Consider the following 25,078-nt stretch of genomic DNA (forward strand, 5'->3'; position numbering starts at 1 on the left):
GCAAGTTTATTCTTAAATCATTGTATTTTGGACAATTTAGTAGGAAATGAGTTTCATCTTCAACAACATTTTCAGTGCAAAGAGTACATAATCTGTCACTGGCATTAAGGCCAGAATACCGTCCTGTTTCAATTCTGAGAGGTAGAATGCCACACCTAAACTGCGTTAAATGAGAACGTTCCGTCTTTGTTACAGAAGATAACATGTATTTTTCAGTTTCATAATCTTGTTTAAAATTGACATATGTTCGAAGTTTTGAAACATTTCTAACATTTTCACACCAGTTTCTTTTATGTAGTAAAAGTAATGAATCTTCAACATCTTGAAGTCTTGCTAAGATACCATTCTTGTTCAACTAAGAAGCTCATAGTTGACCTTGCTCTTGTGAACAACTCTTTTTCATATAGCACTTGACAAAATAAAACTTAATATTTGTTGGCCATATAATAAAACTTGTGTCTGAAATGTGTGCCCTCTTTTCATGTAGTTAGCATTGCATATGAAGATGATTAACACATTATTTATCACCATTTTGCTTATCAAGATTATCATATATGGAACAAATAGAGCAATTTTTTTAGAAAATTGCACCACAGTATACTATACATACCATGATACGAAAATGAGTTTTTCTCAAATTTAGATTGTCAGAAAGTTTAAAAGATGGAAATAATCTGTAATGTGTAATAAAGTAAATGTTTTTTTGTTTTTTTTGCTTACAGGAGACAATTTAGCTGGGATGACCCTATGACAGATGTTGCAGGGTACGAGCTAACAGTTGTGTTGAAATCAAACAGACGGCAACATATAAATTTTCCGGGGGTTCCAAATCATAATATTGTATGTATAATTTTATGTTAGATTTTGTATTACCTTTCTTCATACTTTGATGATATGCAGCTAATCATGAGATGTTATATCTTATTTTCGCTAAATTCGATATTTACTTTTCTGAATATACCCAAAGCCATGGATTGAAATGAACCTTTCAGAAGTTATCAAAAATATTACAAAAGTGTAGGTTGTCATTTCTGATTTAAGCCCGCCTGCTTAGCTCATTAGGAAAGAGCTTCGGTCTACGGATCGCAGTGTCGCAAGTTCGATCCTTGGGCGGGGCTTATGTTCTCTGTGACTATTTGATAAACGACACTGTGTCTGAAATCATTAGTCCTTCACCTCTGATTCATGTGGGGAAGTTGCCAGTTACTTGCGGAGAACAGGTTTGTACTGGTACAGAATCCAGGAACACTGGTTAGGTTAACTGCCCGCCATTACATAACTGAAATACTGTTGAAAAACGGCGTTAAACCCAAAACAAACAAACAAAATCATTTCTGATTTAATAGATTTTACAAAAATTTAATAAAACACAATTGTTTTTATTCACTTTAGAGTAAAATTTAGTCTGTTGAAATGTGAATAATTGACTATGATATTTTTGTCAGAATCACATATTTCACAATGATTTTGAACAGAAATGTGTGAAAATCAGCAATCCCAATCTTAGTGTCTTATTGGCTGACAAACCAAAAGCTGGTAGATTTGTGTACAAAATAATGTTTTATTATGCTGTTAATAGTAACGTCAACTTAAACAGAGGCATTCGAAGAAAAAGTTGGAGCATTATTTGTGAAGAAATTCAGTAAAACTTAAAATAAGAAGTACAGTAAAATTCCTACTTACGACCACGCCGAAATTACGACCGCACCGCTAATACGACCGATTTTGCAAAGAACGGAATATCTCCTTCTTAAAACCAGTGGTCGTTTGTCCGAAAATGCGACCAGACCGCTAATCCACTAATGCGACCACCAATTTCAGAACTGTTTGATTTTTTCACACTTAATTAATCACCGCAATTACGACCACCAAATTTTTCTGTATGTTACCGCAAATCGCCGCGGGAATTAACACGTGCGACAGCGTGTTAACACGTTAAGCGAATACATTGTGTATTTATCCATTAACTAACAAGTCTTTTAAACGTTATCAAAAGAACGTATCAAACTGTTTGATTGTCAAAAATTGTTATTTAAAGATGTTTGGTGTTTTACATCGCTATTTTAACGTAAGAAATTGTTGAAATAATTAATTTGTTTGTAATTAGACGAATGCCCGCTGATCGAATTGACTGGATTAAAACAGATTTAATTAGATCTAAACGGTGTTTGTTTGTTATTATTAATGTAAATACGTTTGGGATTTCAGCGGAGAATGAAGTTTGAAAAGGTTTGATATTGTTGTAATTGTCTTTAATTGAACAAAATTCAAATCATTATCAGTTAAGTGAGTCCTTAATTAATACACAGTTTGATCCGTAATTCTTTGATTAACACAGTGATCAAGTATTTAAGGCTAAAGAAATTAAAGAAAATAAAGCTACATATAAATTGAACACTGTGTTTGCCATTATTGCGTCTTGATTGTATTCCAATGTGTTATTATCAGCCAGACCTTCCCCGTATAGCCTTGTCCACTAATCAGACCAGACCGCTAATAAGACCAGTTTTACAAAGAACCACGGGTGGTCTTAATAGCGGAATTCTACTGTACTTGATTCAATACACTGTTAGTCTGTATGTACATTCAGATGGCATTTGTGGAAATCTTCAGAACAATTGTAGTGATTTACTATGTCTTGAAATTAAATCTAAATAGGGCTGGGTACCGCCTTGAAAAAAATACCGGGGTATACCACGGTTTTCAGCTCACCTGTCACAAAGTGACAAGGTGAGCTTTTGTGATCGCGCTGTGTCAGTGCGTCCGTGCGTCCGTAAACTTTTGCTTGTGACCACTCTAGAGGTCACATTTTTTGTGGAATCTTTATGAAAATTGGTCAGAATGTTCATCTTGATGATATCTAGGTCGAGTTCGAAACTGGGTCACGTGCCATCAAAAACTAGGTCAGTAGGTCTAAAAATAGAAAAACCTTGTGACCTCTCTAGAGGCCATATATTTCACAAGATCTTCATGAAAATTGGTCAGAATGTTCATATTGATGATATCTAGGCCGAGTTCGAAACTGGGTCACCTGCCATCAAAAACTAGGTCAGTAGGTCAAATAATAGAAAAACCTTGTGACCTCTCTAGAGGCCATATATTTCACAAGCTCTTCATGAAAATTGGTCAGAACGTTCACCTTGATGATATCTAGGTCAAGTTCGAAACTGGGTCACGTTCCTTCAAAAACTAGGTCAGTAGGTCAAATAATAGAAAAACCTTGTGACCTCTCTAAAGGCCATATTTTTCATGGGATCTGTATGAAAGTTGGTCTGAATGTTCATCTTGATGATATCTAGGTCAAGTTCGAAACTGGGTCACGTGTGGTCAAAAACTAGGTCAGTAGGTCTAAAAATAGAAAAACCTTGTGACCTCTCTAGAGGCCATATATTTCATGAGATCTTCATGAAAATTGGTCAGAATGTTCACATTGATGATATCTGGGTCAAGTTTGAAACTGGGTCATGTGCCTTCAAAAACTAGGTCAGTAGGTCAAATAATAGAAAAACCTTGTGACCTCTCTAGAGACCATATTTTTCATGGGATCAATATGAAAGTTGGTCTGAATGTTCATCTTGATGATATCTAGGTCAAGATCGAAAGTGGGTCACGTGCCATCAAAAACTAGGTCAGTAGATCAAATAATAGAAAAACCTTATGACCTGTCTAAAGGCCATATTTTTCATGGGATCTGTATGAAAGTTGGTCTGAATGTTCAGCTTGATGATATCTAGGTCAAGTTCGAAACTGGGTCATGTGCCATCAAAAACTAGGTCAGTAGGTCTAAAAATAGAAAAACCTTGTGACCTCTCTAGAGGCCATACTTGTGAATGGATAGCCATAAAAATTGGTCAGAATGTTCATCTTGATGATATCTAGGTCAGGTTTGAAAGTGGGTCACGTGCCTTCAAAAAGTAGGTCAGTAGGTCAAATAATGAAAAAACGTTGTGACCTCTCTAGAGGCCATATTTTTCATGGGAACTGTATGAAAGTCGGTCTGAATGTTGATCTTGATGATATATAGGTCAGGTTTGAAACTGGGTCAACTGCGATCAAAAACTAGGTCAGTAGATCTTGAAATAGAAAAACCTTGTGACCTCTCTAGAGGCCATACCCTTGAATGGATCTTCATGAAAATTGGTCAGAATGTTCACCTTGGTGATATCTAGGTCAAGTTTGAAATGGGTCACGTGCCTTAAAAAACTAGGTCAGTAGGTCAAATAATAAAAAAAACTTGTGACCTCTCTAGAGGCCATACATTTCATGGGATCTGTATGAAAGTTGGTCTGAATGTTCATCTTGATGATATCTAGGTCAAGTTTGAAATTGGGTCAATTGCGGTCAAAAACTAGGTCAGTAGGTCTAAAATTAGAAAAATCTTTTCACCTCTCTAGAGGCCATATTTTTCAATGGATCTTCATAAAAATTGATCTGAATGTTCAACTTGATGATATCAAGGTCAGTTTAGAAACTGGGTCACGTGCAGTCAAAAACTTGGCCAGTAGGTATAAAAATAGAAAAACCTTGTGACCTCTCTAGAGGCCATATTTTTCATGAGATCTTCATGAAAATTAGTGAGAATTTTCACCTTGATGATATCTAGGTAAAGTTCAAAACAGGGTCACGTACCTTCTAAAACTAGGTCAATAGGTCAAATAATAGAAAAACCTTGTGACCTCTCTAGAGACCATATTTTTCAATGGATCTTCATGAAAATTGGTCAGCATTTTTATCTTGATAATATCTAGGTCAGGTTCAAAACTGGGTCACATGAGCTCAAAAACTAGGTCACTGTGTCAAAAACTGGGTCATGTGGGAAGAGGTGAGCGATTCAGGACCATCATGGTCCTCTTGTTTCCTGATTACCACGGTATATACCACGGTATACCACCATATTTATCGTAAGACTTACAGCTATGGTAGTGGGCATAAAAATATTGAAAAACTATCAGAAATATTTAATTTATTATGAACAACAACAAAGACTAGTTACTTGACTAGAATTAAAGAAAAAAATACACTGGAATATTAACTTGACTAATGATTAGTTAGATTAATGACCCTTAGTATTTTTTACCAGCCTATATTCGTCGGAAAACGCCATATTGTTTCTAGGGAAGCACTGGGTCACATGTATATAGGTCACGCCTCTTTGAAGTTCGATTGATGTGCACCCGTTTGATAAACCAGTAACATTTACAAATAGTATGAAGGCTTCATCAAATCGTTTTCAAACAAAAATCCATACTATTTATTTCTTTTTTAATACATGCAAATACATACTGGGATATTTTAAACTATCATCATTTAAACAAGAAGTTGGGACTCACCGAATTTACCAGACTCAAAGTAAAAACAAGTGCGCCCATGGCGTCATCCATCTATACAGAATAATCTGGAGGTTTTCGAAGGTTTCGATTGGGGATCACGCGGTCGATCCTACATGTTCAGTTGCACCATTGGGTGGTTATTTTTGGAAACTAATAATAGTAGCATGGGAATTCCAGAGATATAAATCGGAAAATCATGCGTGATGTCAATTGCTGTTACAGAAGGCTACATAGACAATGTAAATTAAAAATAAACAGAAGTAGGGATAATGTTGATAAAATACCGGTATTCCCCGATGTTACCGCAGTATCTTACCACAGGAAGATGGTACCACGGTTACCGGTATACCGGTAATACCGCGCACCTCTAAATCTAAATACATTTTTTTATAGAAATAGTATATATGCATGTCTATTCTTGTACAACTTGTATCTAATTACCTGAGAGTGGAAATTGTAATGTGTCAATAGGAAATACATAGCTATTGAAGAAATGTTAAATTTTCTGTACATTTGTGGCAATATTCCAGTTTCTAATTCTAAATAAAAGCTCATGTGCCTGCTGTATCAGAAGCTATGATGATACATGTTCAGTTTAGTACAAGTATATCAATTGGTAAGTCTTTCAGCTGATAAGATGTCACATTATTTAAGCTTATGGATGTTTCTAGTAAATTCCAAAGTTCCTGTGAAATGGACTATTAGCCAAATCTCATTTCATCAGTTTTCTTGCAGTAACAATTTTTGTCTCTTTCAGGTACGAAAAACATTCTTTTCTTTAACTTTCTGTGATGTTTGCCACAAGTTCTTGCTGCAAGGTTTTCGCTGCCAGACGTGTGGCTACCGACTGCATCAGCGGTGCAAGGAAAATATCAACCCTCAATGTGATACTAGAAATCTAACCAAACAGTATGTATAGGTTTTCCTATTGTATCAAAGATATTCATATTAAGTTTTTGAAGTGGACCGCATTGAAATTAAAAGATGTTAAAGAGAGTTAATTGTTTTTCCAACTGAAACAATACATATTGTCATCATTTGCATTAGATTGGTGATGAACAAAATAGATGAATATATGAAGTTGAATATTTCAGCCAGTAAATAAGGGCAGTTAAACTTTTGAAAGAGCTTTATCCTGAATTCCATTAGTATGAATGACCTCAGTTCAGTGGTACATGAATTATAATCCCAAACAGAGTTAAAGACAAAGAATTATCTAATGTTCTTGAAATAGTTACGACTATAATGAGGTAAAAAGCATGCAAAACCAACATTTGCAGTTCACCACAAATGTTTTAATCCTCTGTGTTAATTGAGTCCGCTACATTGTTTGTAATATAACTAAAATATAAGGCTCTGAAAAAGTAGGGGAAAACGTCTTTTTGAATATTTATCTATAGAGATATATATATTAGTGTGCATAGATTGGTGACAATAAAGCTGTTACTCTGGCAGCTGTTATTTGAACAATCAAGGCAGTTGCACAGTCAGTAGCATCAGAGTCCCTTCAGTGTTAGATCTGAGTCTGCCTGCTTAGATCACTGAACCCAACACAAGTCAGTGCTAACCAAAATATAAAAAAAAAGTATCTTTATTACCATCTGTCTATTAATTCACATAGTTTCATGAAAATGTTTCAAGTTTATTTTTCTCATTATTGCTTATCATTGTATTTTTGCACCTCATTGGTTTTTAGCAATAAAAAAGTATGACCTTGTTATTGAAAATGTTAATATTTTAAACATTTTCCATGATTCAGCAATTTCAATTTAATTTTCATTAAAGAACAGAACATAATAGAACAGAACAAATGTATACATTAAAGTGAGACTTGCTGTATGTAATTTCTTGTTATTGTTAAAGAAGTTAAAACTTTATCAGATACCTGCAAGCTACTTACCTCTCACAATTACAGTGGGTAAGAGTCGTTTGAATTATTTCAGTGATAAATATGGACACAATATAAAGCATATAATGTTTACCTTTCTTTCTGAACTGTATTTCAGAAATGGATTTTATCAATGACAGGATATCTGCAAGTTGAAATTGTAAATATTTTCTGTTGAAAACAACAGTTGATTCAAGAAAAAAATCAGTGTTTGGCCACTAGTTTAAAATTTCTTGTTACTGTTATAAAGTTGTGTTCATATTTGTTAATTGTTCATTTATTTAATGTTTCATGTTTGTGTTTATTAACCATGTTTATATTTCACTACAGGTTCTGGATGGCTCACATGTTTATACCTTAATCATATTTCTCTGTTTTCAACGTGTTCATTATGCCGTTAGTCTTCTGCTGGACATATTGACATAATTGTTAAAGTCTTTATCATTCAGATTGAAATTGAAGTAATTAGAATTTCCTTGTAGGAAATTAAGAAATATTTTAATATATTTATACTAGAAACTTTGGGCCCATCATAATTTCACTAGTAAATAGGGTATTTCGCAGAATATACCTGATTATTTGAATTATATTGATGTAGGAGTTGGCATTAGATTATTTACCTTGATTTTAGAAGATCAGTTTCCTCTTGTGAGATATTTGCATGAAGCAATGAAAATAGGAACCAACACATTTGCAGAAAAAAAGTTTTCTTTAGTCCTTTGTAAATGATTACCTGTCATCTTCAGTAATTTAGTTAACCCACTCAGTAGTTGTTATAAGAATACCCGATATACGGTATTCCATATCTCTGAATAAAACATTTGACTAGCTTATTTTGGCTGTATCACATGGTCTACTTCAGCAGCAAAGTGCTAGGTCAGTTCTTGGTATCATGTGACATACGTAGGAAGCATTGCAAAGAGTTTGAAAGACCTGATGTGAAGATGTGTCACTGACATTACAGTTTCGGGGTTTTCCCGGACGCAGGTTTTCTGTGTCCCTGACGCGCTTTTACTGCTTTGAACTTGCATTTTTTAGTGCCTCTGCGTCCCACTGGACCCGCAAAATCGGTCACGAAACTCCTTTGCGCAGATACCCATATAAAATGCGCAGTTTTTTACCACCGGGACCATCCCCGAATCGTGGGTGCTCATTATACACAGGTATAGACGATTTTCCAACTTCAAAACAAGTTTTGTTATCGATGTTCGCCATTTTGGTAAAGGGAAACTACTCTCCGCGCTAACTGTCACCGCTAAAATCTAAGATTGCCGTTACGTTCCGTAAAAGATCGAATGGTTTATTTTTTTATTAAACAAAATTAATTTCATATAAATTTAAAGTATTTTGATGAAAAAATATTAATAAATCACAGAAATTATGATGCTAATTAAGGATCGAGTATTATCTTTAACCGAGATAAAACTGTGAACAACATAATTGACACGAGGTGACACGTTAATTGCCGGTAATTACTGGCTATTTGATCATAACAAAAAGACTATCACACCTTTTGTAATCGGTCTGAATTGAGAAGCTCATGCCATTTTGAAAGATACCATTCCGAAATATTGAATCAATTGCTATCTAAATTAAAAAGATACAATTAAGTTCAATCGGTTTTAGGGTAAATTTTTATAGTAATAATGTCCATTTTCAAGATCAATAATTTGTGGACCCCCAAAAATTATTAGGGACTGAAATTAGCAGCCATGGGAGTCCATGGACTCCCAAATAAAAAACCCAAGGGAAAACCCTGCAGTTTAGTTAGACAACATGTCAATTATATCAAAGGCAAGCCAGAAAAAATTCAGAAATATGGTGTTGTTCACAGTATTCATAAACTGTGAAAACGGAGAAACTGGCATATCTCTTTGATGTCTGAATGAAAGGATGAATGTATGATATCCGAATGAAAGAATGCTGGGATGTAGTATGGTCCGGTTCGGCTGTTTTTGGACATTGCAACAACTCTGGACACCACATAAATTCTGATCACCAATATCTCAAGGATAATTACAGCAAGGGACATGTCAGAGAGGTGATAGCCATCAACAAACATCATTCAACCAGGTTGAGTCTCCTTGTGTCACATGACTGACTTGCGTCACATGATACCACACACTGACCCAGTACTTGGCAGACTGTATGGTAAAGTGAAAATACTCAGAAAGTCAAATGTTTTGTTCTGAGTAATGGAATATTTTTCTCTAAAATACTCAATAGTTTGTCATGCTAACTCATTTAAGGGGGAATGGTACTTTGTCAAAATTTAAGATTTGCTAATAGTCGTATATACCAAAATAAACTTGAAGATATTTCAAATTTGTATTATCATCTTTTAGAGCGATAAACATGCGTATGACGTTACCATGACGTCGCAAACATGACCCGTTTTCGCGCTTTTTACGTCCGTTAATGGTAGCACTAAAATGGTATAAAACTCTATACTACAAACGTATTGTTGGCGTCAATGCATTAGATTATATATCAAACGACAGAATAAAGCAATTTCTTAGTGATCATTAACATGAAAAGGTATTTTCTATCCGAATTTTCGAAGGAGGTGCGAAAACAGACTTTTGGTTGTTTAAGAAAATTCAGGAAAAAAATCGCTTCTGATCCATTTTGCAAAAAAATGGCCCGTGGAATTTTTGCCAAATTTTTGTATGTAAAAATTCATTATGTTGTTAATGGCTGTGCCAAAATAGAAAAAAGTTCACCGAAGCGTTTTTCTAGTACAACCGTTTGAATTAGAGCATTGTGACGCAATAAACAACGTCGCTTAAGACATGACGTAAGCACGTGAATATTTACATTATTAGCCTTATTTTTACACCAGTGGCTGCAAAGATGGTGCTCTCCATACATATGTGGAAGTATGCTTTCTAGCGCCTGTATTAATTCAGCTTCTCCTTTTGTTTGTTTCGATTGACAGCGTATGTGAATTTTTTAATGAATGATGATTCACTTTTTCGGTTAATGATGGACAGGCTCAACTAATATTTTCAAGTTTATTTCCTACGATCCGTTTTGTATGTGCTGGATCTGAAAATTTTACAATGTCAGAATTAACTTTCTCCCTTGTTCATTTCGTTGCTGCAGAGTCATCGTCCTCTATAATATGTTTGTACATCAGTCCAGAATTGCTTGCCTCTTTATGCAATTGAGCACGAATATCGGGCTCCATAGCTTTTACAGAATTGCTCCAATTTTTTGGCCATCTGTGAAGTTGACCTATTTAATTGTTTTCGTGTAAACTTTGATAAGTTTTCACACAGTTATTGTTACTTTCAAACATTACATATGTTGCAACAATATTTGTTACTTATTTATAAACTTGAACCCATATAATAAAAGTTATTGACTGTTAAGCCATCGGATATGATGTGATATTCAACGGAGGAGGACAATATTGACCTCTTCCAGTGAATACCATAGCATATCCAATGGCTCAAGGGTCAATAATAATATAATTTTCAAAACGAAATTAACATAAATAATTGACAGAAAACTCAATAAAAATATTGCTCTTTTTCACTCTAACTTTTAGAAAATTATTACACTTATATAGCAGTCATAGATAATTATCACTCACACGGGAGTGTTAAATTTGCATATATATTATTTTTGTATGTGTATTTATTTTATGTAATAAGTTGTTTTGAAACAAACATAATATTTTGATGGCAAATTTATATTTATAGATAGATTTATTGATAATATTTCTTTAGTACTAATATTTACGAGATTATCCCATTTTTATTTTCATGCAAACATATAGCCAAGGGAGACAAACAGATACTGATTAAGTACGCCTGTTATATACATTCTTATTACAGAAACACAACCTAAAGTATAGATTTGTACCAGCATCGTGTTGACTTGTCAGGAAATTATCAGTAGCGCGGTAGGGTGACCTCGGAAAAAGGGCGCATAACATGCGAGATTGTCGGCTTATAGGAAATTCCAAATGAATTCATATTATTGTTTGTTTTGATTGATAGAATCCTGTTTTACGGCCCTTTCAGTATTTCAGTTATGTCAGGCAGGTAGACAAGCTTACTGCCGCTCATTGACTGTTTTTTGATTAAAAATATAAGCATTCTTAATTTATTAAGACTTATTATACAGCCATTCTATTCAAACATATTTTTTGTCTACGGATCGCGGGGTCGCGAGTTCGATCCTCGGGCGGAGCGTATGTTCTCCGTGACTATTTGATAAACGACATTGTGTCTGAAATCATTAGTCCTCCACTCTGATAATTCATGTGGGGAAGTTGGCAGTTACTTGCGGAGAACAGGTTTGTACTGGTACAGAACCCAGGAACACTGGTTAGGTTAACTGCCCGCCGTTACATGACTGAAATACTGTTGAAAAACGGCGTTAAACCCAAAACAAACAAACAAACAAATCTTTCTAAAATACGTGTAAAATAAAAGCTCAGTACATAATCCAGGATCGGGAACAGATTTAGCATTTTTTTGAGTGATCGTTCTCTAGTGTATACTGCTAGTTTCTATTTGGACCAACATTGCAAACTTTAATATATTTTTTATTGAATTTTAGGAAAGACAATATTGTGAAACAAGCCGCGAAACAAACGGCATCTGGACGAACATTCATCATTCTATATCGTTATGTCGTCATGTAAACGGAAGGGCACCTGTCCGTGATGGAAAGTTTAAAATTCATAATTTGTCGTTTCTATTCAGGCTTTTTTCCCGTCCTGTGCAACAAATAACAAATAGAAATATTTAAATGAAATGAGCCGCGCCTTGTGAAAACTAACATACGGTGGCTTTGCAGTCTGGTCAGGATCCATGCGTTCGCTAACGGTTTCTTAAATTGCAATAGGCTTTAAAAGCGAACAACATAGATCCTGACAAGACTGCGCAAGCTGGTCTGGATCAAAGCTAGTCGCAAAAGCCACTATGTTGGTTTTTTCATGGCGCGGCTCAAATAACATATGTTAAAACAGGTAGAACGGTAACCATTTATGTAAATGTTTTGACGTGTAATGTTTGCAAACAGTACACGGCGGAATCTTAAAATTCATACGTAACATTCGAATTTTTTAAAATTCCGTTGTACTGCTTGCAAAAGAAAAAAAAGCGTATATATAAACTGTCAACTTTTAGGACTGCCTACGTGGTTGATTCACTGAGATATCTCACTGATGGAGGACTGTAAGTTCGAGCCCCGCTACCGAACATGGCTCTTTATGTGAGAACATTGGTAGTTTGTGTCGGAGATTAGGGGTTTAGTACTGGTCGTTCCCAGAAACAATGTTTAAGGAAACTACCCGCCATACTGTTGAAAACGAGCGTTAAAAAACTTGATTCAGAAAATTAATCAACTTTTTTAACAGTCTTATTACTGGGAGTACTTACTTAAATTCTATAAGTCTGCCTTTAATTGTATCATTAATACAATTTTAAACGAAATTCACATTCGGATAGAACTGTGCGGAAATGTTTGTATTTTAATTATCCCATGCTTACCTAATGCAGCTGCAACGTTTATTAAATAGGGGTTCCGTAAAATGCCATAGCATTTTAGATTTTACATTTTAAAATGTAGTACACTATATAGACCATACTTATTTTCGGAAAATAGGTTTCTTCTAGTAAAGTCTTTGTTTGAATTCAACGCCATTTTTTCAACAGTTTTTCAGTCATTTTAACGGCGGGCTGTTAACCTAACCAGTTTTCCTGGATTCTGCACTAGTACAAACCTATTCTCCCCAAGTAACTGCCAACTTCCCACATGAATCAGAGGTGGAGGACTAATGATATCAGACACAGTGTCGTTCATCAAATAGTCACGGAGAACATACGCCCCGTCGAGGATCGAACTAGCGACCCCGAGATCCGTAGACCAACGCTCTTACCTATTGAGCTAAGCGGGCGGGCTTCAGTAAAGTCTTTTTTTGCATATTTTGCAACCATTGTCAAATACATTACCAAAATATGCATAATCGACGATTCTTCTATTTTGCTTTTCTCGGTTTTATTATCACTCCCGACACTCCCTTTCTTCAAAAACTTAACTTTTTTAGCCTTCTGAACTGTCCGTATTTATCGCGACTTATTTTAGAGAGCAGCTGAGTTTGAAAAAGGTGCATGAAGTGGCTATTGAAATGAACATCAAGAACTTCTAGTAATTTAAAAGATACGCACTTTTCAATGAAAATATTTTGGAATACTGCATGTTATGAAAAAGTGTAATATTTTTTACGATTAGATTGAAATATTAAATTCATGTCTCATAACTGCTTGTTTATAGGTTTCCAGGTAGAATTATGACAAGCCATTTAAAATAAACACATGTAACGTTACATAACGATTACATGTCTTTTAACGACGCTGCAGTAGTCAAGTTCAAACGGTTTTACTACAGAAACGCTTCGGTGAACTTTTTTTCTATTTTGGCATAGATATTTAACAACATAATGAATTTTCACATACAAAAATTTGGCAAAATTCCACGGGCCATTTTTTTGCAAAATGGATCAGAATCGATTTTCTTCCTGAATTTTTCTTAAACAACCAAATGTCTGTTTTCGAAAACCCCCTTCGAAAATTCAGATAGAAAATACCTGTTCATGTTAATAATCACTAAGAAATTACCTTATTCTGTCGTTTGATATATAATCTAATGCATTGACGCCAACAATACGCTTGTAGTATCGAGTTTTATACTATTTTAGTGCTACCATTAACGGACGTAAAAAGCGCGAAAACGGGTCATGTTTGCGACGTCATGGTAACGTCATACGTATGTTTATTGCTCTAAAAGTTGATGATATCAATTGGAAATATCTTCAAGTTTATTTTGGTATATAAGACAATCAGCAAATCTTAAATTTTGACAAAGTACCATTCCCCCTTAAAGCACCAAAGCCATAAGAAAGTTTCTAAATGATCACAAGTTGAATGCCAGTGTTTCTAACATGAGTTGCTGTATGTTTCAGTCTACTAGCAGACAGTTTTGGTCACTCAAGCATGTTGCTCTCGTCATACCAAAATGCCACCCTTTCTCAAACCTCCTCCCGGGCATTCGCCCATAGGCAGACACCACCTCTCGTTCAGAGAGGCAGATCAACGTCAGCACCCAACGTTAGCTTTGTAAATACCGGTACCACTGAGGAGGTATGTTGTAAGCCGGATTGAAGTCATTCCCCAACACAGCTGTTTTAGTGAATGTCATATAGTCAGTAACTGTTTTTCATTGACACAACTGATGTCTAGGGCTACACGGATATATGTAGAAAAAGAAACTTGTCTACTCAGTATAAACTAAGTAAATGAACATATAAAAAAAAGAATTGAGGTAGGAGCTTAAACTATGATATAAAGTCATTTTCAGCCGTCTTGGTCATTCATTCAGTGATGATTTGTACAAGCTCATCCATTTTCATATGAGATTTTCATGAAATTCTGTTACCAATAGTTTGTAATGTAACAGTATTACATGTATATGATTATTCTCTAAAATTTTATCCATCTATTTGATGAAATTGGAAGATATATTACACTGGCCTCTTTATAAAATAACACTGTCAGTTGTGTTGGTGAATCAGTTACATGTTTAATATGCAAGAACTTGCAGCTTGCCGCCCTCATAGACATGCACATAGCTTTGTTTATAACATCCATTGTTTTTACAGGTGATTGACCAAATAGCCCACTCTTACTTCAAATTAATAAACCTTCAAGATTACTTAAGATGTGTTACTGACTTTTTAATACAGAAATTTCCTCGCACAAAAGCAAATTTCCTTGCTCAAAATCACTGATCTGTAAAGCTTTATATCCAAACTATTTTTCAGTTCTGAGATTGAGGCACTGTCACTTTTAACATACTTGAAACACATGAAATTATAATTGAGAATATATATGAGATATGCATTTAAGATATAATATTGAAGTGAGTGTGGGATATTCTATATTGTATAACAGCTAATCAAACTAACAGTTTTAACTTTATAGGATTTGTCCAACTTGAAACCTTCTCATGCATCCAATTTTCACCATTTTTTAACTTTACTGAAAAATAATCTGTGTTATACAAGCAGTTGAGAAGTTTTCAAGTCTTTAATTTAAATGTTGCTATGTGATGTTTATGTACTGTCTCGGTCATGTATGCACAAGTAATTTTTTTGTACACTTTACAACACTAAGTACCCCATTTTATTTTCATTTCAAATTTGAAATAATGTGCTACTGAGACAAAAATAAACTTGTCTACATTAAAAAGTAGAAAATCTTATTTCATTTACAAGCAAGTTGATAGTAAATAATATTCAGCATGCAACAAAGCATTGTGTTAAAGCAAGGCCTCACAAGACTTTTTGAGTAAGGCAACTGAACTAATTTTCCCCAAGAAGCCTATTTGAAATTGTGCTGTGTCAAGCTTATTTTCATATTTTGGATTACATAAATTAACACAATATATTTGTAAACTGCAAAGCCAGGTTTTAAAGTGTTGTTGAGTGTACTGTATAGGAAGTAGTATTATCAGCTTTGGTGGATCACATGATTGGAGTTGGATGTTGTGTTGGATGTGTTTTATTTTTGGTGTTTCTGACACCTGTGGTTGCCCTGTTGTTACAGCACCGTGGTTTGGATTGTTTAGTGTAAGAGATGCAATTTTACACATTACATGGTGTAAGCAAGTCAGTAATTTACACACCTCATCATTGTCTTGTGTTTTTGGTTTCTTTTTCTGTACAATTTAGACACTATCCTAGGATTTACATAGAACCAATTAACTTCATGATGGCAGAAAAATCCTTATCGGCACCTGATGTTAATTTACCAGGTGCTAAAGAGGTAGGTGGTCACATGACCTTTCACTTGACCTACTATGTATTCTACTCTCGAAAACTTCCTTCCTTGAAAATTTCACGTGTATATATTCAACCCTAGACTGTGCAGTATGCAAGAACAGATATGTTTTCACAGAACCTATGCACAAAAGGCCAGCAGTTGAATGTGATTAGTTCACCCATTTTGCTGTCAGAATTTGACACCCATTTTATGTCTTCAAAAGTTGGAGAGGGGAAGGTAATAAAGTTTAAAAACGTGGGGACAGGGTTGTATAGAAGTATGAATTTAAGAAAATTGTATGCTCCTGCACTTAGCCATCAATCTGATAGCAAAAGGGAGAAAAAAATCACGTCTTTGTAGGCTGTTTTATTCATTAAACTCATTTTCCACTTTTATATAGACCATAAACTGCCTAGATTAGCTAACAATTTCAAACAGTCGTTCCAAAGAATCATGTTAAATGTAAATAAGTTTTTACAGGAATACAAATTTTCCTAATTACTGTTTTTTTTTTGTTTTTTTTTTTTCAGTAGAGAAATATTTTTAAGAATATATTCCTGGTTAGAAATGTCATTTAATGACTTTGGCTTGAAGCAAAATCTTATTGTACCCCCCGACAACAAAGTTGTAAGGGGGGGTATACTGGTTTCAGGTTGTCTGTCTGTCCGTCCGTCTGTCTGTCCGTAGACACAATCTTGTGCGCTCCATCTCTCCTCATTCCCTTGACACAATTTAATGAAACTTCACACAAGTGATCAGTAACAACAGTAGTTGTGCATGGGGCATGTTAGGTTCTTTCAGAATAAAAAATTGCAGAGTTACGGGACTTTGTTTTTTGTTACTATACTATATACATAGACACAATCTTGTGCGCTCCATCTCTCCTCATCCCCTTGACACAATTTAATGAAACTTCACACAAGTGATCAGTAACAACAGTAGTTGTGCATGGGGCATGTAAGGTTCTTTCAGAATAAAAAATTGCAGAGTTACGGGACTTTGTTTTTTGTTACTATACTATATACATAGACACAATCTTGTGCGCTCCATCCCTCCTCATCCCCTAGACACAATTTAATGAAACTTCACACAAGTGACCAGTAACAACAGTAGTTGTGCATGGGGCATGTTAGGTTCTTTCAGAAAAAAAAATTGCAGAGTTACGGGACTTTGTTTTTTGTTACTATACTATATACATAGACACAGTTGTGCGCTCCATCTCTCCTCATCCCCTTGACACAATTTAATGAAACTCACACAAGTGATCAGTAACAACAGTAGTTGTGCATCGGGCATGTTAGGTTCTTTCAGAAAAAAATTTTGCAGAGTTACGGGACTTTGTTTTTTGTTACTATACTATATACATAGACACAATCTTGTGCGCACCATCTCTTCTTATCCCCTTGACAAAATTTACTGAAACTTCACACAAGTGATCAGTAACAACAGTAGTTGTGCATAGAGCATGTTAGGTTCTTTCAACAACAAAAATTGCAGAGTTATGGGACTTTGTTTCTTGTTAAAATACTATGTACATACAGTCTGCATATGCAATCTTGTGCGCACCTAATCTTCCGAACCCTTGCACATAATTTAATAAAACTTCACACAAGTTATCAGTACCAACCCTAGTTGTGCATGGTGCATGTTACGTTCTTTTAGATAAATATTCTGCATAGTTATGGGACTTTGTTTTTTGTTACTATACTGTATACATACAGTCTGTATACATACAGTCCACATAATTATGCAATCTTGTGTGTGTCAAATTGCAATGTACTGTGTCAGTGCATGAGGGGGGTACATTCATCACCTTTAGTGATAGCTCTAGTTTTATATTAGCATAGGAAACCAAAGACCTGATGATCGGTTTATTCAACAGGGCTTCGATAATGTGAAAACTCAATCACTCTGAGACAATGATAGTATCGCCAGGTGGCACCACCCAACCCACCATATTTATAAATTGCACTGAATTTTGAATGTGATAGAATAAAGAAATCACTGCATTAAAATGAATTGCCTGATGTAATTCCAAGTGATTAAGATCAATCTGTAATATATTTTCAGCTCACCAGAGCACAAAAGTGCTCAGGGTGAGCTATTGTGATCGCTCACCGTCCGGTGTCCGTCCGTCCGTCCACACTTTCCATTAAACAACATCTCCTCCTAAACCAACAGGCCAATTTTGATGAAACTTCACAGGGATGTTTCTTGGATGGTCTTCTTTAAAAGTTGTTCAAAGAATTGAATTCCATGCAGAACTCTGGTTGCCATGGCAACAGAAAGGAAAAACTTTAAAAATCTTCTTCTCAAAAACCAGAAGCCCTAGAGCTTAGATATTTGGTGTGAAGCATTGCCTAGTGGACCTCTACCAAGTTTGTTCAAATCATGACCCCTGGGTTAAAATTGACCCCGCCCTAGGGGTCACTTGATTTTAAATAGGAATTCTTCAAAAATTTTCTAAAAATAAACCAAAAGGCCTAGATCTTAGATATTTGACGTGTAGCATTGCCTAGTAGACTTCTACAAAAAAATTTCAAATCATGACCCCCAGGGTCAAATTGACCGCCCCATGGGGTCACTTGATTTTACATAGGAAAATCTTCAAAAATTTTCTAAAAATAAACCAGAAGGCCTAGATCTTAGATATTTGACGTGTAGCATTGCCTAGTAGACTTCTACAAAATAAAATTCAAATCTGGACCCCCCAGGGTCAAATTTACCCAGCCCCAGGGGTTACTTGATTGTATATAGGGAAATCTTCATAAATTTGCTAAAAATAAACCAGAAGGCCTAGATCTTAGATATTTGATATGTTACATTGCCTAGTAGACTTCTACAAACTTTGTTCCATTCATTACCGTACCCCCGCGGGTAGTAGATTATCTTCAGGCCTGCCTCTCCCAGGGTTATACTTGTATTGATTTTACATCAGAATAATACCTTTACGCCAATCAAAAGTCAATTCCTAAAAAAACATCTCCCGTTTGTCATATTGTGAAATACCCGTGTTAAGCTCACGGGGTTAAATTCAAACCACAAAAAAACAAAATAATGTTCGAATAAGGTCATATTGTGTTTATCTTCATCATGTGTGGCATTTGTCTATCTGGCGGGTGAGCTATTGTGATTACTCACCGTTCGGTGTCTGGCCAGCATCCGCCCGTCCGTCCACACTTTCCTTTAAACAACATCTCCTCCTAAACCATCAGGCCAATTTTGATGAAACTTCACAGGGATGTTCCTTGGATGGTCTTCTTTAAAGATTTTTCAAAGAATAGAGTTGTATACAGAACTCTGGTTGCCATGGCAGCCGAAAAGAAAACTTTAAAAATCTTCTTGTCCAAAACCACAGTTAATAGGGCTTATATATTTGGTATGTAGCATCATCTAGAGGTCCTCTACCAAGATTGTTCAAATTATCCCCCTAGGGTCAAATATGGCCCCACCCTGGAGGTCACATGGTTTACATAGACTTATATACTGAAATCTTTGAAAATCTTCTTGTCCAAAACCACAAGGCCTCAATATTTGGCATGTGACATCATCTAATGATCCTCTGTAAAGTTTGTTCAAATTATGCCCCTGGGGTGAAAAGAGGCGCCTCCCAGGGGGGTCCAAGGTTTTGCATAGACTTATATAGGAAAAATCTTTAAAAAAACTTCTTGTCTGAAAACTATAAGACCTAGGGCTTTGATATTTGGTATGTAGCATAGCCTTATGGTCCTCTACCAAAATTATTCAAATTATGCCCCGGGAGTCCCAAGTTTTACAAAGACTTATATAGGAAAAAACTTTAGAAATCTTCTTGTCTTAAACCACAAGACCTAGGCCTATGATGTTTGGTATGTAGCATGACCTTGCGGTCCTTTACCAAGATTATTCAAATTATGCCCCTAGGGTGAAAAGAGGCCCTGCCCCGGGGTCCCAAGTTTTACATAGACTTGTAATGGATTTTTTTTTTAAATCTTCTTGTCTGAAACCGCAGGGCCTAGGCTTTTGATATTTGGTATGTTGCATAGTCAAGTGGTCCTCTGCCAAGATTGTTCAAATTATACCCCTGGGGTAAAAAGAGGCCCTGCCCTGGGGGTCCCAAATTTTACATAGACTTACATAGGAAAAACTTTTAATAATTTTCTTAACTGAAAGTTCAAGACATAGGCTTTTGATATTTGATATGTAGCATTGCGTAGTGGATCTCTAGCAAGATTGTTCAAATTATGCCCCTAGGGTAAAAAGAGGCTCCACCTCGAGGGTCACTTAGTTTTTATATAGGAAAAAATACTTCAAAAATTATCTGATCATATTTCCTAGACTGTTTAATTATAAATACATGATGACCCAAAGTAATTAGGGGTCACTTGACTGTGACATTGACCTACTTTCTTGTTTTTTAAGATACAGCCTCGAAATTTGGATGGCATGTACAGTTTTGCACACTGATCTTAAAACTGACTTTCAGTGACTGTGAATGTGACCTACTGACCTACTTTCTTGTTTTTTAAGATACACCCTTGAAATTTGGATGACATTTTCAGTGACCTTAAATGTGACCTACTTCCTTGTTTTTTAAGCTACAGCTAAAAGATTTGGATAACCTGTAATATTTTTTTTTTACAGATTTCAAAAGTAGTCTTGCATAATCTTTACCTTGACCCACTCTCCAATTTTTTGTTTGTTTTTAAAGTTTTCACAAAGAAATTTGTTCAAGCAAGCAACTCTGCTCAGGTGAGCGATATAGGGCCATCATGGCCCTCTTGTTTGAAGCTAATTATGTTTTGGTATCAACCTGAAAATTATAAAATCTGTCTAAAACAGAGAAGCAGGCAGTTATCGAAGCCCTGACAATCAAAGTCTGTATTATTTTCAGTTCTTTATTTTATTATTTAAATGGGTTATGTATTTTAAGTATGTGCTATAATAATTGTTATACTACAATGCTAATAGACAAGACTATTTGAGAAAATGATTGGGAATGCATGCAAAACCAAGAATTGAATTAGCATAAGAAGATGCACAATAGCCAAACTATTATTTTCCTTTTGAATTTCACCTGTCACAAAGCTTTTCCTTGTTTGATTGTTTCACCAAATAAAAGTTACGCAATTGCACATAATATCGCTTTTGTTCACCAGAATCATTAGCCTGAGGTAGTTAACTATTATGTTGTAAATTACCCTTTTCCAACACAGTATTTACCCTAAGGGGTACCAAATGTTTAAAGACTCTATAGTTCTCACTCAGTTTTATTACTCTATAGTTCTCACTCAGTTTTATTAGATACAAATCATATAAAATACTTTTTTATTACACCCTTTTCCAGTTTTAAAGTAGTATTTAATGTTTCCAGCCTTTTGGAGATCAAAGGGGAACATGGAAATGTTGACTGTTCATTTGTCATGTTTCATCTCTGGCCAGTAACTCTTCCCATCTATGATGGGATTTTAATATAACCAAGATGAAATTTGGCTCTATATGACCTACAGCTTTAATGTAAAGGTCAAAGGTAACAGATTCTGTATTTTTGTCCAGATTATAACTCTGCATCCTTCAAGGGTTTTTAAAGGGGAATATTCAACATTTAACAATGTATATATTTAGAAAGAATTTAATGAATATTATAAAGTGGCGAAAAAATTATGAAAATTTGACTACAAACAAAGAAGATATGGCAATTTAAATAATGTCAATTAATTAAACGGCAGCCATTTTGGGCACAGTGATGTCATCATCCTTTCGTTACATGGGCATTACCAAATATTGTATTTATGGCCAAATTATGTTAAGTACAATTAAACATGGAGCTTAAAATTAAGGAATACACTTTTACACACATACATTGTACTAAGGTTCATATTATATTATTGCCCACAAAATATGTTTGTCTTAGTTGTTATTCACTGATTTTCCATATATGGTAATGCCCATATAAGGAAAGAATGATGATGTCACTGTGCCACAAATGGCTGCCATTTAAGTATATAGATGGTAGTCAAATAGCTATATCTTTTTTGTTTGTAGTCTGATTTTGATACTTATTTTGTTAGTTCTTTCTAATAAAAATGTTGCCAAATGTATTGTATTCCCCTTTAATAATGCATGGCGTAATTGACTGTAATGCCAAAAACAGTATACTGCATATAAGACCCTGACCAGTATCTCTGTTTGCTTTGTGTCCTGTTTGCAACTCTGCAGTCTGTCACGGGCTTTTAATATTGTTTGGCACAAATGTTCTCAGTAATTAGACAAGGAATTGCACAAAATACCCAAACCCATACATCCAAGTTCATGGTCGAACTTTGTGGTCAGAAGTTTACAGGGTTGTTGTTTGGTCCTTTAAAAACATGAATGTTCTCTTGATCTCTGTGAATGTTCTGCCTGAGTAAAGTGAATGTTCTCCCTTAATAAGGCGGATATTCTCCCTGTGCAAGGTGTCTAGGCAGCATGAATGGTCTCCCTGGGCATGGTGAACGTTCTCCCTGGGCAATGTGGTTGTTCTCCTTGGGCAAGGTAAATGTTCTCCCTGAGCAAGGTGAAAGTTCTCCTGAGCAAGGTGAATGTTCAATGTTCTCTCTGAGCAAGGTAAATGTTCTCCCTGAGTAAGTTGAATGTTCTCCCTGAGTAAGGTGAATGTTCTCTCTGAGCAAGGTAAATGTTCTCCCTGAGCAAAGTGAATGTTCTGCCTGAGCAAGGTGAATGTTCTCCCTGAGCATTGTGAATGTTCTCTCTGAGCAAGGTAAATGTTCTCCCTGAGCAATGTGAATGTTCTCCCTGAGCAAGGTCAAGCAAGGTGAATGTTCTCCCTGAGCAAGGTGAATGTTCTCCCTGAGCAATGTGAATGTTCTCCCTAAGCAAGGTAAATGTTCTCCCTGAGCAATGTGAATGTTCTCCCCGAGCAAGGTGAATGTTCTCCCTGATCAAGGTGAATGGTCTCCCTGAGCAAGATGAATGTTCTCCCAGAGCAAAGTGAATGGTCTCCCTGAGCAAGGTGAATGTTCTCCCTGAGCAATGTGAATGTTCTCCCTGAGCAAGGTGAATGTTCTCCCTGGTCAAGGTGAATGGTCTCCCTGAGCAATGTGAATGTTCTCCCAGAGCAAAGTGAATGGTCTCCCTGAGCAATGTGAATGTTCTCCCTGAGCAAGGTGAATGTTCTCCCTGAGCAAGGTGAATGTTCTCCCTGAGCAGTGTGAATGTTCTCCCTGAGCAAGGTGAATGGTCTCCCTGAGCAAGGTGAATGTTCTCCATGAGCAAGGTGAATGTTCTCCCTGAGCAAGGTAAATGTTCTCCCTGAGCAATGTGAATGTTCTCCCTGAGCAAGGTGAATGTTCTCCCAGAGCAAGGTTAATTTTCTGTCTGGACAAAGTGAATGTTCTCCCTGAGCAAGGTAAATGTTCTCCCTGAGCAAGGTGAATGTTTTACCTGAGCAAGGTGAATGTTCTCCCTGAGCAAGGTGAATGTTCTCCCTGGGCAATGTGAATGTTCTCCCTGAGCAAGGTGAATGTTCTCCCTGAGCAAGGTGAATGTTCTCCCTGAGCAAGGTGAATGTTCTCCCTGAGCAAGGTGAATGTTCTCCCTGAGCGAGGTGAATGTTCTCCCTGAGCAAGGTATATGTTCTCCCTGAGCAAGGTGAATGGTCAATCTGAGCAAGGTGAATGTTATCCCTGAGCAATGTGAATGTTCTCCCTGAGCAAGGTGAATGTTATCCCTGAGCAATGTGAATGTTCTCCCTGAGCAAGGTGAATGTTATCCCTGAGCAATGTGAATGGTCTCCCTGAGCAAGGTGAATGTTCTACCTGAGCAAGGTAAATGTTCTCCCTGAGCAAGGTCAAAGCAAAGTAAATGTTCTCCCTGAGCAATGTGAATGTTCTCTCTGAGCAAGGTGAAAGTTCTCCTGAGCAAAGTGAATGTTCTCCCTGAGCAAGGTGAATGTTCTCCCTGAGCAAGGTAAATGTTCTCCCTGAGCAAGGTGAATGTTCTCCCTGAGCAAGGTGAATGTTCTCCCTGAGCAAGGTGAATGTTCTCCCTGAGGAAGGTCAAAGCAAGTTGAATGTTCTCCTTGAGCAATGTGAATGTTCTTTCTGAGCAAGGTGAATGTTCTCCCTGAGCAAGGTGAATGTTCTCCCTGAGCAAGGTGAATGTTCTCCCTGAGCAATGTGAATGTTCTCCCTGAGCAAGGTCAAAGCAAGGTGAATGTTCTCCCTTAGCAAGGTGAATGTTCTCCCTGAGCAAGGTGAATGTTCTCCCTGAGCAATGTGAATGTTCTTTCTGAGCAAGGTGAATGTGCTCCCTTAGCAAGGTAAATGTTCTCCCTGAGCAAGTTGAATGTTCTCCCTGAGCAATGTGAATGTTCTTTCTGAGCAAGGTGAATGTTCTCCCTGAGCAAGGTGAATGTTCTCCCTGAGCAAGGTGAATGTTCTCCCTGAGCAAGGTGAATGTTCTCCCTGAGCAAGGTCAAAGCAAGGTGAATGTTCTCCCTTAGCAAGGTGAATGTTCTCCCTGAGCAAGGTGAATGTTCTCCCTGAGCAAGGTCAAAGCAAGGTGAATGTTCTCCCTGAGCAATGTGAATGTTCTCCCTGAGCAAGGTGAATGTTCTTCCTGAGCAAGGTAAATGTTCTCCCAGAGCAAGGTAAATGTTCTCCCAGAGCAAGGTGAATGTTCTCCCTGAGCAAGGTGAATGTTCTCCCTGAGCAAGGTGAATGTTCTCCCTGAGCAAAGTGAATGTTCTCCCTGAGCAAGGTGAATGGTCTACCTGAGCAAGGTGAATGTTCTCCCTGAGCAAGGTGAAAGTTCTCTCTGAGCAAGGTGAATGTTCTCCCTGAGCAAGGTGAATGTTCTCCCTGAGCAAGGTAAATGTTCTCCCTGAGCAAGGTGAATGTTCTTCCTCAGCAAGGTGAATGTTCTCCCTGAGCAAGGTGAATGTTCTCCCTGAGCAATGTGAATGTTCTCCCTGATCAAGGTGAATGGTCTCCCTGAGCAATGTGAATGTTCTCCCAGAGCAAAGTGAATGTTCTCCCTGAGCA

At 36.4% G+C, this 25,078-nt stretch overlaps 1 protein-coding gene across 1 annotated transcript in view; it reads left to right on the forward strand.

Moving 5' to 3' along the window:
* Positions 1 to 25,078, forward strand: part of LOC123529845 (serine/threonine-protein kinase A-Raf-like) — a 60,375-nt gene that overhangs the window by 12,802 nt on the left and 22,495 nt on the right. The window contains exons 5-7 of the mRNA XM_053520728.1: positions 723 to 840; positions 6,088 to 6,239; positions 14,198 to 14,375. Coding sequence (XP_053376703.1) covers positions 723 to 840; positions 6,088 to 6,239; positions 14,198 to 14,375 — 448 coding nt within the window. The remainder of the gene's footprint in view (positions 1 to 722; positions 841 to 6,087; positions 6,240 to 14,197; positions 14,376 to 25,078) is intronic.

This window comes from Mercenaria mercenaria, chromosome 13 (genome assembly GCF_021730395.1).
Source record: "Mercenaria mercenaria strain notata chromosome 13, MADL_Memer_1, whole genome shotgun sequence".
Classification (NCBI taxonomy): domain Eukaryota; kingdom Metazoa; phylum Mollusca; class Bivalvia; order Venerida; family Veneridae; genus Mercenaria; species Mercenaria mercenaria.